Source organism: Molothrus ater, chromosome 6, assembly GCF_012460135.2.
Source record: "Molothrus ater isolate BHLD 08-10-18 breed brown headed cowbird chromosome 6, BPBGC_Mater_1.1, whole genome shotgun sequence".
In the NCBI taxonomy this organism is placed as follows: Eukaryota; Metazoa; Chordata; class Aves; order Passeriformes; family Icteridae; genus Molothrus; species Molothrus ater.
In genome coordinates, this window is record NC_050483.2 from 53066504 (window position 1) to 53080600 (window position 14097).

General features: G+C 37.2%; 1 protein-coding gene across 1 annotated transcript in view; it reads left to right on the forward strand.

Annotated features, from left to right (window-relative positions):
- Positions 1–14097, forward strand: part of TDRD9 (tudor domain containing 9) — a 54810-nt gene that overhangs the window by 24492 nt on the left and 16221 nt on the right. Inside the window, exons 10-22 of the mRNA XM_036384278.1 lie at positions 1943–1994; positions 2148–2232; positions 2963–3020; positions 3569–3673; positions 5368–5465; positions 5828–5959; positions 6598–6760; positions 6843–6906; positions 7363–7426; positions 8920–8964; positions 10518–10571; positions 12111–12227; positions 13043–13150. Of these exons, the coding sequence (XP_036240171.1) occupies positions 1943–1994; positions 2148–2232; positions 2963–3020; positions 3569–3673; positions 5368–5465; positions 5828–5959; positions 6598–6760; positions 6843–6906; positions 7363–7426; positions 8920–8964; positions 10518–10571; positions 12111–12227; positions 13043–13150 (1145 nt within the window). The remainder of the gene's footprint in view (positions 1–1942; positions 1995–2147; positions 2233–2962; positions 3021–3568; positions 3674–5367; positions 5466–5827; positions 5960–6597; positions 6761–6842; positions 6907–7362; positions 7427–8919; positions 8965–10517; positions 10572–12110; positions 12228–13042; positions 13151–14097) is intronic.

Genomic DNA, 14097 nt, shown 5'->3' on the forward strand with positions numbered 1-14097 from the left:
ACTATAAAATTAATGTGTAGAAGGAACTTCTTCATTGTGTCAGTGTGATGCCCATTCCAGTTTGTGATTAATAAGGTTGGGAGACCATATCTGTTGCCTCTGGCCTCTTGATATTAGTGTTTGTCTGGTGTGTTTTCAGGCTTTCTCAGTCCCTCTGAGGCTTCATTTCAGTCTGGAATTACTCCTTTGCATCTTTATCTTTCACCTTGAGTTGGTTTGTTTTGTTTGGTTGGTTTTTGGTGTGGTTTTTTTTGTGTATTTGTTTTGGGCTTTTTGTTTTTTATTTTGTTTAAATACATTTGGTAAATTTGTGAAAACCCATGCAGTAATAAGCTGGTGCACTCAGGTTTCTGTTTTATTTGTTCAGTGTTTGACCTTGTCTGGTTTTAAACTGGATACTCAAGACTGATCCTGAACACAAGATTAGCAAACACCCCTTGAAATTTTCCCTCACAAATGTTTTATACAGAACTGGAGAAAAGGGGAGGCAAGCCCTCAGTTTGAAGCACAGCAGCTGAGGCAGAGCTCTGGGTTATTTTTACACATTTAACATCCACATTTAGGATGCTGATTTGAGATGCTTTGGTTTTTTGTGAGTGCTAATGATTGCATAGCATTTTGAACCTTAAAAATAACACTCCCACTGACTTGTGAAGTTGAGTGTGCAGCAGCAGACAGAAAGAGCAGTGCTGTGCTGAGGATGCTGTTAAGTGATTTTTGCCCACTGTCTTCATGGAACTCAATGATGGGGCAGAATCTGATTCCAAAAGGAGCTGCAGCTGTCTCAAGTAGGATGCCATGTTCTCCCTTGTAATTGCCTGTCTTGTTCATTGCTTAATTTTTTTTGGTAATGCTACCAAGTCTGATTCTTTGTAGGTAAGTATTCTTCAGTACTCACTCTTCTTTGGTTCCAGAGCTCTCTGTAGGTAACAGGTGATACAAAGTACCATGTTAAACTGTAATTTTAACATACATGCATGAATATGTTCCAAATGATCTAATTTTATCTGTTCTACTGGTGTTGATCTCATTTTCTCTGCATATTTTCTTCTGCACTTCTCCTTACTTTCCTTGTATGTTTGCCAAACAGGTTTGTGTTACTGGTTCCCATTTCATTCTGAGACCTTTGTCTCCTGGTGGGATCCTTGTGTTCTGTAGGTGTCATGGTCAATCAGCTCTTGTTCCTTGTGAAACTGGTCAGCAGATAGTGCCTGCTGTGTCTAGTCAGAAATTACTAGACTGATTAATAATTACTGTTTACAGTGATGATGCAGAGTCTGCTCTGCCAAACATGAATCAAACTTCTTTTAGTTGTTTTTAATTTTAAAAACAATCTCTATGGAAGTCCACTGTGGGACAGGTTTTTGAAAATGGGGCATTTGGAATTGAAGTCTCAATAAGAAGTAAACTAAGCTTCTCAGAAAGGTTTATCTGTGGAGGTATTCAGGGAAATAGAAAAAAAATCCCTTAGTCATAAGATTTCTCCTGGAGATGTGAAATGCATGCCCCAGAAAATGGGCACTGGAATGGCCAAAGGTGAGATGGCTAAGACAGAAATAGGTTTGTGGTTTTTTTTTTTACCTATGCCCTGCTCTTTGAAAGAACTTGTTTTGGCTGAAATAACCCTTTTTAGCCTGAACCAGACAGATATTCAGCATGTGTTGTCAGTTGTAAGAAACTGAAACAAGGACTAATAATGGAATGTTGTCAAATGGCCTTTCTATCTTTATTAAGTGTAAAATTCATGCCAAATGGTTATTCAAAAATTGACTCACTGGTTTTCAGAGATTTATTATTATATTTGCTGTTTAATTCTTCTACCATTTTATTGTATGGTAAAAAAGAGGTAATAATGGCAGGCAGTTAATAGTTGAGGTAGATGTTTTTTAATTGTTCCTGATGACTAAATGAAAAATTTAATTCATGATTACTTTTTCCTTAGGTTTAGGTGAAATAAGATACATGCACTCATGCCTCTCAGATAAATATCAAAGGTAAGTTAGACCACATTTGTTTCAATTCAGTTAAACCTGAATATGAGTCTTTCAGCTGTATGAGATTTAAGTGCATAATAGGGTTTAGCACAGAAGTGTGATCAACTTTAGTATTCTTGCATCAGTAAATATTTCATGAATATATTTTTTTAGGTGGCAAGTGTACCCACTTCATGCATGTGCAACATTGGAGGAGCAAAGTAAAGTATTTTCAGCTACGGTTCCTGGCTACAGAAAAGTAAATATTTTTAAATCATTACTTTTTTAAAAGTATTTGAAACCTTTTGCTAGAGTAGTAATAGCAAATAATAATGTCTTTAAGTAATATTAGATCTTCTAACTCAAACCTTTTTATAAGGACAAAGCGCTTCAGTTTTTCAGTGTGTAAACTGATGGCCTTTCTTACCAAGCTGGTTTTTTAACTGTTGTGCAGACCTCAAGAGAGATGCATTAACTTGAGGAAGTTACCCTTAAACCATTGCCTGCTGCTGTTTTTATCCTTCAGAATGGTTTGTGCATGTTGATTCCTGCACCTGCACAACAGGGGAGTGCTGCTGGTGGCACTGGATAGCAAAGCAGTGCCCCAGTATGGGGGAGTGTCACACTTTGTGCCCCACGTTGTCACTGCTGCCTTGGTTTTCTCCATCTGCTGTTACTGAGAGATTATTGCTGCCAATAGTGTGATCTTTCCTTATGGCAAAGGCACAAGGAACTATTTCCATTCTTCCTCTACGCTGTCCCAATGCCCCACTACGTTATTGTGCTTTTTTGAGCTCAGAACAAGAAAATACAAGGGGTTTTGTGTTGTCCTTGCATGGTCTTGCTTTTTTTACTGTGCAGAGCAGAAATGCTGTGTTGCCATTACATTTATATTTCTTCATAGCAACTTGGATTTTTCATGTAGAAACATTAATGCAATTAATTTTTTGTTTATCCATTCCTTGCTCATTTTTTGTTTCAAAACTCAGGTTATTCTAGCTACCAATGTAGCTGAGAGCTCTGTAACAGTTCCTGATGTTAAGTATGGTAAGTTTTCTAAATCCTGTAATTGTGTATACACTGTGTTTGTAATGTTTGCCATAATTGTGCTAGGTTTGGTCTCCAGGATATGTCACTGTTCAAAGCAGTGCTGTTGGCATGTTGAATTATTTCTTTCACCACAGAGAAATCTCAATATATGAATAAATAGAGCTGGGAGGTTGGCTTAAGTCTTCACTAAGGGGTTATTTTAAATGCAGCAACAAGCAGAGCCAGACCTCATGTCACAAGTTAAGATTTTTAATCACATTCTGACTATGTTTTGAAATACTTGCATCAGTTTAAGCAAATTTTCATATGGAGTTTCTAAATGCAGAAATGATTGCTTTTTAATGATTGTCATCTACAGTGACTTATTATTTTTATAGTAAGATCTGTTACCAATTTGTTTCGTATTCAGAATATCTTGGGTCTGATTGTTTATAAACCTGATGTTCTTTTTATTGCTACTCAAGTTATTCAGACTTTTCTGGTAATACAAATTATTCTGGTGTATTTCTTCCTACTGCCATGAGGATTTTTTTTCTTACTTGCAGTGATAGATTTCTGCTTGACGAAAATTTTGTTTTGCGATAAGGAAACTAATTACCAAAATTTGAGGCTTTGCTGGGCATCTAAGACAAACTGCAATCAAAGAAAAGGTAAGATGACAGTAGATAATACAAAGGAATTTTAGAAGCTGACCTTCATGAACAATTCTTTGTTGCTTTTTTTTGTATTAAGAGTAAAAAGAACAGATTATTTTGGCCATTAATACTTGATAAGTATTTAACATGTCAGGGCATAAAAATAGGATTAAACAACTCTGTGTGAATGATTTTTTTTTCCTAAAGTATATTTGCAGAGGAGTGTTTTGTATCTTACTGAAAAGTATTAAAATTCATAGACCATGGATTCTTTAATAGCAATTTTTCTATCACAGATCATTTCTGAATAGGGGGGATATGTACTGCTATGTATTTATGGACTGCTTGTGAGCTGCAGCAGTAAAAGGAACTTTCATGTGTATATGTCATTATTAATGACTTGAAATAACCACAGCAGTGTTTCTAGGTTGCACCAATGTTCATAGCACAAGGATAAATAATATTCCATATTGTCTCTTCTATTAAGACAGTCCTCTTAAATATCAAAATCTTTTTAGTTTCAGTCAAAAAGAATACTAAATAAATTAATAGCAGTGATATCTTCAGATCTAAAAATACTGTAATTTTTAAGTATTATGAGGTCTTTACGATTACAGCTGGGTGCCAGATGCCCACCAAAGCTGCTCTATCACTCCCATCTCCTCAACTGGACAAGAAGAAAAATGATGCCAGAAGGCTCAGGATTTGAGATGAAGACAGGGAGATCACTTAGCAATTACCATCACAGGCAAAACAGACTCAGCCTGGGGAAATTATTTTCATTTTATTACCAAACAAATCAGTCTTGGGTAATGAGAAATAAAGCCAAATCTTAAACAGCTTTCCTCCAGTCCTTCCCAGTCTTGGACTCAGGCCAGTTTCTCTGCCTTCTCTGCCCTAGTGGTACCCAGAGATGGAAACTGGGGATTGAGGTCGGTTCATCTCACATTCTCTCTGCTGCTGCTTGTTGCTCACACCCTTGCACTGTCAGATATGGGGGAGGTTGCCAGCAGCTTCTTACTGAAGCCACAACAATAGCCACACCCTTTCAAGGCCTCTCTGTGAACCTCTGAACCCCAATATACAGATTTTATTTCCATTTGGTTCCAGGTCAGCAAAGGTCACAACAACCAGGAGAAGTAGCATTCTGTGTAGAAGGCTTGGGCTTGTGCATGCATCTTAAAAATGTGGCTTGAAAAATGTGTCCCCTTCTGTGGGACACTAGTGGAGTGTCCCACAGAGAGGAGTACCATTTAGTTGGTTCAAGTGAATGGTGTTTGGATTTGTGAAGATAGACTTCTGAGTCATTGTATTTTCTGTAAATAGTAGATCATAAAGATATTTTGCTGTTTATCATTGTAGCTTACAAGTTGTTTATATTGAAGATGATTTTCTAGCTATAGAGTCAAATAGGAAATGCCTGTTCAACTGAGAAAAATGGCTGTTGATTTGAGGGTAGTAAGGTGAAAGAGTATTTGAATGAAATAGTTATGTAATTCTTTTGTTAGTTACTGCTCCTATAAAAGCAAAATGTTTTGTCCTACCCTCCTGTGTCCTCTGGGCCTGTCTGCTGCAAGAGAGCAGAACACTGCTCAGCCTGCAGCATCAGCTGTCGTGTGCTGCTTAGCTGCCCAGAGGGTTTGTAGATGGATGGGTTTGGAAAAAACTTGTGCAATTTACAAATTGGTGATTTGTTCTTGTATGTGAAGGTCGTGCTGGACGTGTTTCCAAAGGCTACTGTTACAGGCTCATACCCAAGGACTTCTGGGCAGACTGTATTCCAGAGAAGTCAGAACCTGAGATGCTGGTAAGGCTTTTGGGTTGAGGATTAGGTTTTCTTTAATTCACGTAGTCACAGCAGAGAAACTTTTCTTTACTTTCTCTGAAGATGATTGGAATAGTTACTAATAACTAATAGGAATGACTAGAATTCAACTTGATAACTATTTGACAAAGATCGTTCCACATAGTTTTCTTATAGAAGGAGATAAATTATAGCAGTAAAATTGATGTGGATTAGAAATAAATAATCCACTCAAAAGAAAACCAAGCCTTGTTGTACACAATTAACTGCAGATTTTGCTAAATTGTAAACTTACTTTTTCATATAAAACACTTTGTCACACTTCCCATAAGGAGAGAGTAACAATAATCTTGTCTTCCCTTCAGCATTGTCCATTAGGATCTACAGTCTTAAAATTAAAGAAGCTTGATATGGGGAAACCAAAAGCCTTGCTGGCAACAGCTCTCTCTCCACCCAGTGTAGGTGACATTGAACGTACAATACTTCAGCTGAAGGAGGTAGGCTTCCTTTTAATGTTGTTAAAATCAAGGTAATAGGAATGTACTGCAGAAATGGTTTTCTTTGTGTTTAAGGTAGTAGCATTCTTAACTGGAGCCTCAGATATAAACTGTGTCCAGAGAGTCTCTCACGCCTTGGTCTGTTGTTAGGTTTCCATCCTTTTTAGCAGAATTCCTGTGGTTACATCTTTAAAGCACGATTGTATTTTCATCAGGAGTAATGATACTCTTTGAGGACTAGCATCTGTGGTGAGAAAGAACAGAGAAACAGACCAAAAAAAACCTTTCTAAGTATTGTTTTGTGCTATACTATTGTAGGTATTGTGACATTGTTTATGAATAAGTAAAAAATCAGACTCTTAAAATACATGATTTATAGAGGTCAGCCTAAAGATATCCTTCTCACCTGTATAAGGATAGTGATTTTGATTTTCAATTAAAAAAATAAGGGAGAATCTTCATCACATTAAACTTTTTTCTTTTCTAAAGTGCATAAGAAATAAATACTTGCATCGTTTGTAGCTTGCCTTTATATCCAGTATATGTAGCAGCTTTGGTTTCAAAAGTGCCAGGCTTTAAAAATTGTCTTCTGTGTATTTAGTCAGCTTTTAGAAGTGAATACATTTTAATTTCTCTAGCTTGGAGCACTTACAACCTCTCTGCAAACAGAAGAAGATCTGCATGATGGTGAGCTGACTTTCTTAGGAACGGTATTGACGCAGTTGCCTCTGGACCTGCATCTTGGAAAATTGATAGTCCTTGGGCATGTCTTTGGTTGCTTAGAGGAATGCCTTATTATAGGTAACCAAAAGAAAACATGTGAGACATTTCTCTAGAACCAGATAAGTTGCAGGTTTTAATTTTGATTTGTTTTTTGTTGTAGCTGCAGCACTGTCTTCGCGGAATTTTTTTGCAGTACCTTTCAAAAAGCATGTTGATGCATACAGGTAGTGCCCCAGATGTTTCATAAGTTTCTAACTGCATTTGAGAGCAGAGGGCAGAGTTGATTGCTTAATATAATTTTCCATCTCATGTGTCTGATTTTCTGTTAAAATGCCAAACAGTGCAAAAAGAAGCTTTTCCAAGTAGCTGACACTGGAATCTATTTATTTGGGAACATAAATCACAGAGCCTAACTCACCATCTGCTGAGCACAAGGCCTGGTTCTTCAGCTTTGCCTTTTTCATGTGGCAGTGTCTATTAAAATAGTTCTTTAAATATCAAGGACAATTACTTCTTATTATCCTGCTCATCTCCTTCAGCGAGGAGACATGAATAAGAACAAGTAATTACAAAAAATGTATTGATCATGTTTATTAAAGACATGGAGAGTGTTAGCTGTGTAATGCATGCAATATTTGAAAAACATATTGTTGCTAATAGTGTTTTGTTCATATTGACAGGAAAAAAATGTTTTTTGCTGGGAATAGTAGGAGTGACTGTATTGCAATTCTGAATGCATTTAGGGTAAGTCTTTTGTTCCAGTTTAGATTACAGTGAAATCTGATAGACTGGCATGAAGGTTCTCACTTTTGTAGCATCAGTGCAGGATTTTTACTTAGCAGTTGTTAAAAACTTCACATTACTGATAGCTACATATTGATGTTTTTTGCAGTCTTGGTCCAATTGTGTAAAGTTTCAATTGTCTCTACTCTAATAACCAAAAATGAAATGCCAGAGATGTGGTGATGTCTGTAGATTGTTTTTAACTAAGGAGAGTTTCGACTGGTAAATTCTAGTACAGAATGAGTTTAGTGACCTTTCTCCAAATTTCTTAGCTTTGGGTTTGGGATGATTTTGTGCAAATGTTATTTTTTTGTATTCTTGGCTGTTTGGTGGCTAAGTACCATGGACAGGGGTCAGTTCCTCCAGTAGAGGCAGAGCTTGTACATCACAGCAAAGGCTTCTGCTCGAAGAAGTTGCTATTCAAATTCCAACATTTTTTATAATGCATGCTCTGGTGTGTTTTGTAATCTTCTGGAGAGTCCAAAATCTTCAGCTGCTGATTTAATTTATTCATTTATTCTTCTTATTTTGAGCATGTTGCCCTTTGGTCAAGACTGACTTGGTTTTTTTCGACTCTGCTGTTAGAATTTTTTGAAGCACACAGGAGCTTGTATGGCACATGTATCCACTAATCCTGAGGCTCAAAAATAATGTTTTCTGAATTCCCTATATCCTGTTACATATTTCCCTTGTGTCACCTGGTAGTTATGACCTGTTCATCTGAAGATGCTGTTTCTATAAAACAGTATGTTGTCCTGGAGAATAAACAGGAACATTCAGACAGAGCTTCCAGTGAAATATCTCTTTGTGTGAGTGATGTGAAAGCTTTGTTTTGAATGGCTGAGTATCAGAAAAGAACAGGTAAGTTCAGGAAAGTTTGTTTCCAAACTCCTTGGTTCAGATTAGATTCCTTCTTTTCTGTCAGGGTAGGGAAATGCAGTCTGGCTGTTCAACCCTGCATGTGTTCAGTGTCCCCAGTAAACTGGATTATTGTATTCTGAGGTGACTTGCTGTCAAACTAGAAATGGATTCTGAAGGCATCTCTCATAAGCTGCCTAATAATGAAGTAATTTTCATTAATGTACTCGGTATTTTAATTTTTCTTCCAGCCCTGTTTTCTGGGAGGCATTTGCATCAGAACTTACCTGAATCAGTCATTTCACTGCTTTTGTCCCAAAGCAAGGAGAAAAAGAAATGGTTTTGAAAGTAATCTGCTTTTTTACAGTGTCAAATTACAGCATACAGTTGTTCTAATAATTTGTGGTTGTATGTGCTTTAACACTCCATCCATTTCCTCTCATAAAACCAGGTGGACAGCTTGTTGTTAAAAAACTACCTTCAGTGTTGATATATAAAAAAAAAGTTTATAGTTTTAAATGTCATGTTAATATTTGTAATAATTACTAGTAAAGCATTACATTTTGTATCTGAATACTACACCATTTTTTCCTTAGGCATGGCAGGCCTGTAAAGAAAAAGGGAAGCTGAGAAATCCCAAGGTTAGTTTAAACTTTTTCTTCTTTGTTCAAGGTTGGTGACTTAAGTGCTGGAGTATTTTTTTTCATAGTAAATATGAAAAGGAAGAAGGTTTTGCTAGCAATGTTTATTTATAATAATTATGACTTTTCATACATAAATAGGCTAGGCTTTGAGAGAAAAGAGCATTTGAATCCAGTGCAGAGTTACTTGAAGACAATCCCCTATGTTAGCTCCTTCCACAGATGAATCAACAGTGGCCAGAGGGTTTGAAATCCAACCTAAAAAGGGAAATTGAGCTGTAGTTGAAAGAAATACTTTTATTGTGCATAAGTATCTCTATTTTTTTACATACACAGATTCTGTGCCCTCAGAAACCCCTGAAAGATGGAAGATGTTTAAGTGCATCAGTCACAAAAACCAGTGGCATGCCCCCAGTAACTGCCTCCAGTCCTTCTTTTGTGTGTACGAGATAAAACCTTTTTTATTGCCCTTGTTCTTTCAGAGTTTAGTATATTTTATGATCACCAGTGCATAACATAGACTGAGTTACAAGTAGCCAGGATGTCTGATAAAGAAGTGCATACAGAGAAAGAAGTTCTGAGTTTTTTTAAGTGTTTCCAGATTGTCAGGAAATCCAGTGGCATCCTGGCTTGTATCAGCAGTCATGTGGCCAGCAGGACCAGGGCAATGATTTTTTTTTCCCCCCCCTGTACTTGGCACTGGTGAGGACACCCCTTGAGTCCTGTGCAGAAAATACTGGAGGACACTGAGGTGCTGGAGCATGTCCAGAGAAGGGCAGTGGGGCTGTGAAGGGTCTGGAGCACAAACCTCCAGGGTGACGAGCTGTTGAGGGAACTGGGAGTTTTTAGTCTGGAGAAGGGGGGCTCAGGGGGGACTTTATTGCTCTACAACTGCCTGAAAAGTGGCAGTAGAGGCAATATTGTAGAGCAATAAAACTTTATTGCTCTACAACTGCCTGTTATGTTGAGTTGGGGGTTGGCCCCTTGTCCAAAGTGAGAGAAGCAGAGAAAATGGCCTCAAGTTGTAGCAGGAGAGGTTTAGATGGGAATTAGGAAAATTTTTTTTCACTGAAAACATGCAGCAGATTGCCAGGGAAGTGGTGGAGTCACTGTCCATGGATTTCTTCAAATGCCTTGTGGGTGTGGCACTTGGGGACATGGCTTAGTTCTGGACACACAGTGCTGGGTTAAGGGTTGGGCTTGAGGATCTTGGAGGTTTTCCCCAGCAGTAGCATTCCTGTGATTCTCTAGGTGTGAATGTTAAAGTAGATTTTTTTAGTAGCAGCAGCACAGAGCAGTTGGACTTGTGGGTTGATAATGGGAAGGTTAGATGACCCACAGCTGCATTGGTGATAAACAAAATATGGTTTTAGTCAAACACATAACTGTCTTACATTTTCATGCTTGTCATAACACTTAGTATGAATGCAAAGCTGTGAAATGTGGTTGAATTCTTCTTTTGCTATATGCAACTATTATTTGTGTCCACACAGAAGAATGTGAGATAAAGTTTACTAGCAGTAGAAGAAAAAAGTTCTAACTTTCTTTTTCAGGAAGAGCTTGAGTGGGGTCGATCTAATTGTGTTCATATAAACAAGATCAAAGAGGTAAGATTAAATAGGTAGTAGTTTTTATAAGCAGAAGGACTTAACATTCCTCATCAGCTGTAAATGTTAAAATTTTGTGTAAACCTACTGTGTTAGATATCTATCAATATATATAGATGTATATTTTCTTAAAATGAACTATGAATTTAGTTGAAAGGAATTTTGTTAGGATAAACAGAGTGGTTAAATTACTAACTTTTTAACATATTTTTAATATTTTTAAGAAACCTGCAGTATTATTTACTAACTTTATAGGTTTCTCAGATCACTGGTTCTGGTGTGACTGCTGTCTGTTGTTAAATAACTTCTGTTTTTTTGGTTGGGAAGACTCTAAGCAAATGCAGTTATGTAGTGAGGCCTGGACTTGAGAGTCTGTGGGGCTTTGTTGCTAACATTGCTACAGCAATTAATGAAAACTCAGCATCACTGTGGGCTTCAAGCTTAATGGGATATATTGAGGGGAAAATAAATAAGATTCCTGAATAATTGATCAGCAGAATGGCCTTGGCCGTTATTTCACCAGTTCATACATTTGGCATGAGCAATGAGGGGCCTGTGTTCAAAAAGCACAGGAAATAAAAGTAGAATTTGATAGTGAGCAGCCATCTGGATAAGAAATGGCAATAGTTTAATGACTTTATAACAACAACAAAAAAAAAAAGGAGAGAAAAGCAAATTTTGTAAAACTGGACAGTGGAATGATCAGTCTCACATGGCAGCCTCTCAGTTTCAGATAGTGCTGGAGGAGGTTGTGCGTGACAAGTAAGATCTGGGGGCTTTTATTTGCTGCACCTAAAGATCCTAATTTCATAATCCCTTGTGTGGAAGTGAGTTTGCAGAACTGAGTCAGTCCCAGGGGTTCCTTTCTGGCAGTGGTTGTTCTGGTGGTGTGCTAGAACTGCCAGGAGCTGAAAGGAAAGTGTAGCTACAAAAAATCTGTGTGGACAGGGCTTTGTACATCTGCTCCAGAATGGTTTGGGAGAGTGAAGGCATTCACTCTGTGTGGGTGGAGGACCAGTGGTTGCTTGTGGGAGTTTCTTGGAAATGCTTGAAGATTGAAAAAGCTGAAATATGTTCTGCTGGAGGGCATAAGTTTGATCTCTCTCACAGTAATCAGAGTTGTCTGCTAAACCAAGGATGCAGCATGGTCACTGCTGCAGTTGGGTGCAGAATTCCAGGTTGTTAGCAAGATTTTTACCTCCTAAGTTACAAACCTAAAATGATTGAATTAGAGAAATCATCTTGTAAAAGGTTAATTTAGTTCTTTTCCTAATTTTGTTCTGTATCATGTATGCATGATAGGCCTTGTGAATACAGAGTTGTTCTTTATGAGGAGATTTTGGGAAGACTGCTTGAGTCACAGTACTGGAATTACTTTCCAACATAAAGGTGCTGAGCAGTATATTGGTGAAATGCTTACCAGTCACCTGAAAAGGGAAGGGAGTTTGCTCACTTATTTCAGACTTTACCAACAGATTTTATTTCAGTTTGTGGCTGGGTTTGATCCATTGTAAATGTAACCTAGAGATCAAATTTCAGGTGGCAGAGTTATTTCACAACTTGAAAAAGAGAGTGAGTGCATTTAACATGCATGTTAAAGCTCAGCCATCTCCTATGGACCAGGAATATGTGTGCAAACAACGCTTCATCTTGCAGGTAATGCTTTACTGTCATAAAGAGATGCTAGTTACAAAAATTGCAGTTGAATCTTCATATCAGTTTTCATGATTTTCAGTTCATAATATTGATGAACTAGCATTACACTAGTTTTCCAAAATTCTATGTAAATGTAGCAATTTTGGGTAGAAAAAAGCAACTTTTTTGGCAGTGTATTGGCAATGCAGAAGGACAGCTAATGTTAGTTAATGGAAAATTATATTATCCCTTTTCTGAGGTGTTTTATTTGAACACTGCTTGGTTAGTTAGTGGGAGGGGGGTGTAGGGAATTCTGTGTCTAGCTATTTTAACTTTGTTGAATTTTGAATTAAATTACTTGTCTTATTTGGACTGATTAGCAGTGTTTTTATTTTCACAGACCTATTCATCATTTCAGTGGCAGTTGGTTTAACTTGGTGTAAGCAGTGAGCTTCTTGGAGCTGAATTGTTGAACATTTTAAGATACAGCCTGAAAACTGAACAATTTAGCTGTAGCTATTTTGTGTGAATTTATTTAAATTTAGGCTCTTGAAATCAGAACTTACAATTGCAGTTTTCAACCAATAGAATAGAGCAAGTCTGCATACAAAAGCATTAATGTTGCAGAATTGTTCTAGAAATTGAACTCTTTGCACAAAAATATATTTTTAAGAATTTGTGTGAATTTGTGTTTAGTCTCCAGTTCTGGTAATTCCTGAACAGAGACAGGAAAAAATATTAAGATCTATTGGTGTCTCTGTATGTTGCCAGTGTATCTCATTTCAAGAAACTGAATACAATCTGCTGTGTATCACAAAGTATTTTCTTGCTTTCAGGTGGTAATAGCTGGTGCTTTCTATCCAAACTACTGTACTTTTGGAAAATGTAATGGAGAAATTGCCATGAAAGACCTTGCTGGCAAGGATCCAAAAACCACTGTAATGGTATGTTAAGATGAATGACTAAATTAAGAATCAAGTAACAGAAATATGAAGTGTTTGGGTGCTATTTTCAAGTTCTGTTCTGACTTGGGCAAGGAGAGAAATAATTACCCACTCTGATCCTTGCTTGGTCTGTCCCACCTTCCTTTCTTTCGATACAATAAACATTGTGTAGGTGGGCAATTTTCAAAGAATTCCTGAGAACTGCCTCTGTGCATTTGATTGCTAGTCTTGCACAGGCAAACAACTTCCATCAAACTAAAAAGAATCTGGAAAAATAGAACAGAACTATCAAGGGTACTTTTTACTGAGTACTTAAGTTAATGTAGTGTTGCAACTTCAGTGTTACTTCTTTTGTAATCTCCTGCTTGTTAGTGCATAGCATATGTGCTTTAAGGTTACTGAGGTGTTACACTGGGTTTTGTTATCTTCTAAAATTGCTTTTCAGCTGATTGCATATGTGCAAATTTAAAATGGCTGTGTTGATTTTGCAAAATTGTGCAGTCTAAACTAGGAACATGTTTGGTGTATCTGAAGTAGGTATTACACTGTAAAACAGCCATGACCTGTGCTTAAAGAAACCAAATCTAACAACAAGCCTCAGAGAATAGGCTTTACTGTCACAAGAGACCATAGATGAAAAGGAGAGAGTCAGAAAATCTTGTTGATAAGGGATTTTTTTTGTGCTCTATATTATTGAAGGATATTGAAGCAAAATATCACAATAGACTCAGTCTTATGGAATAAAGACTAGTCTTGCCACAGCAGCATTGATTAATATTAAATTGGTAGATTTAAATAGCTGCTTACTTTTAATGTATTTAATTCTTGATGTGCTCTTACATCAGCTGCTTGTTACCTTGGAAGAAGTAGCTGCTGTGTCTTCATCAGTGTAAATGATCATCTTGGGCACAAATGCTGCAAGTTCCTCAAGCTCTCACCTGGAGAGT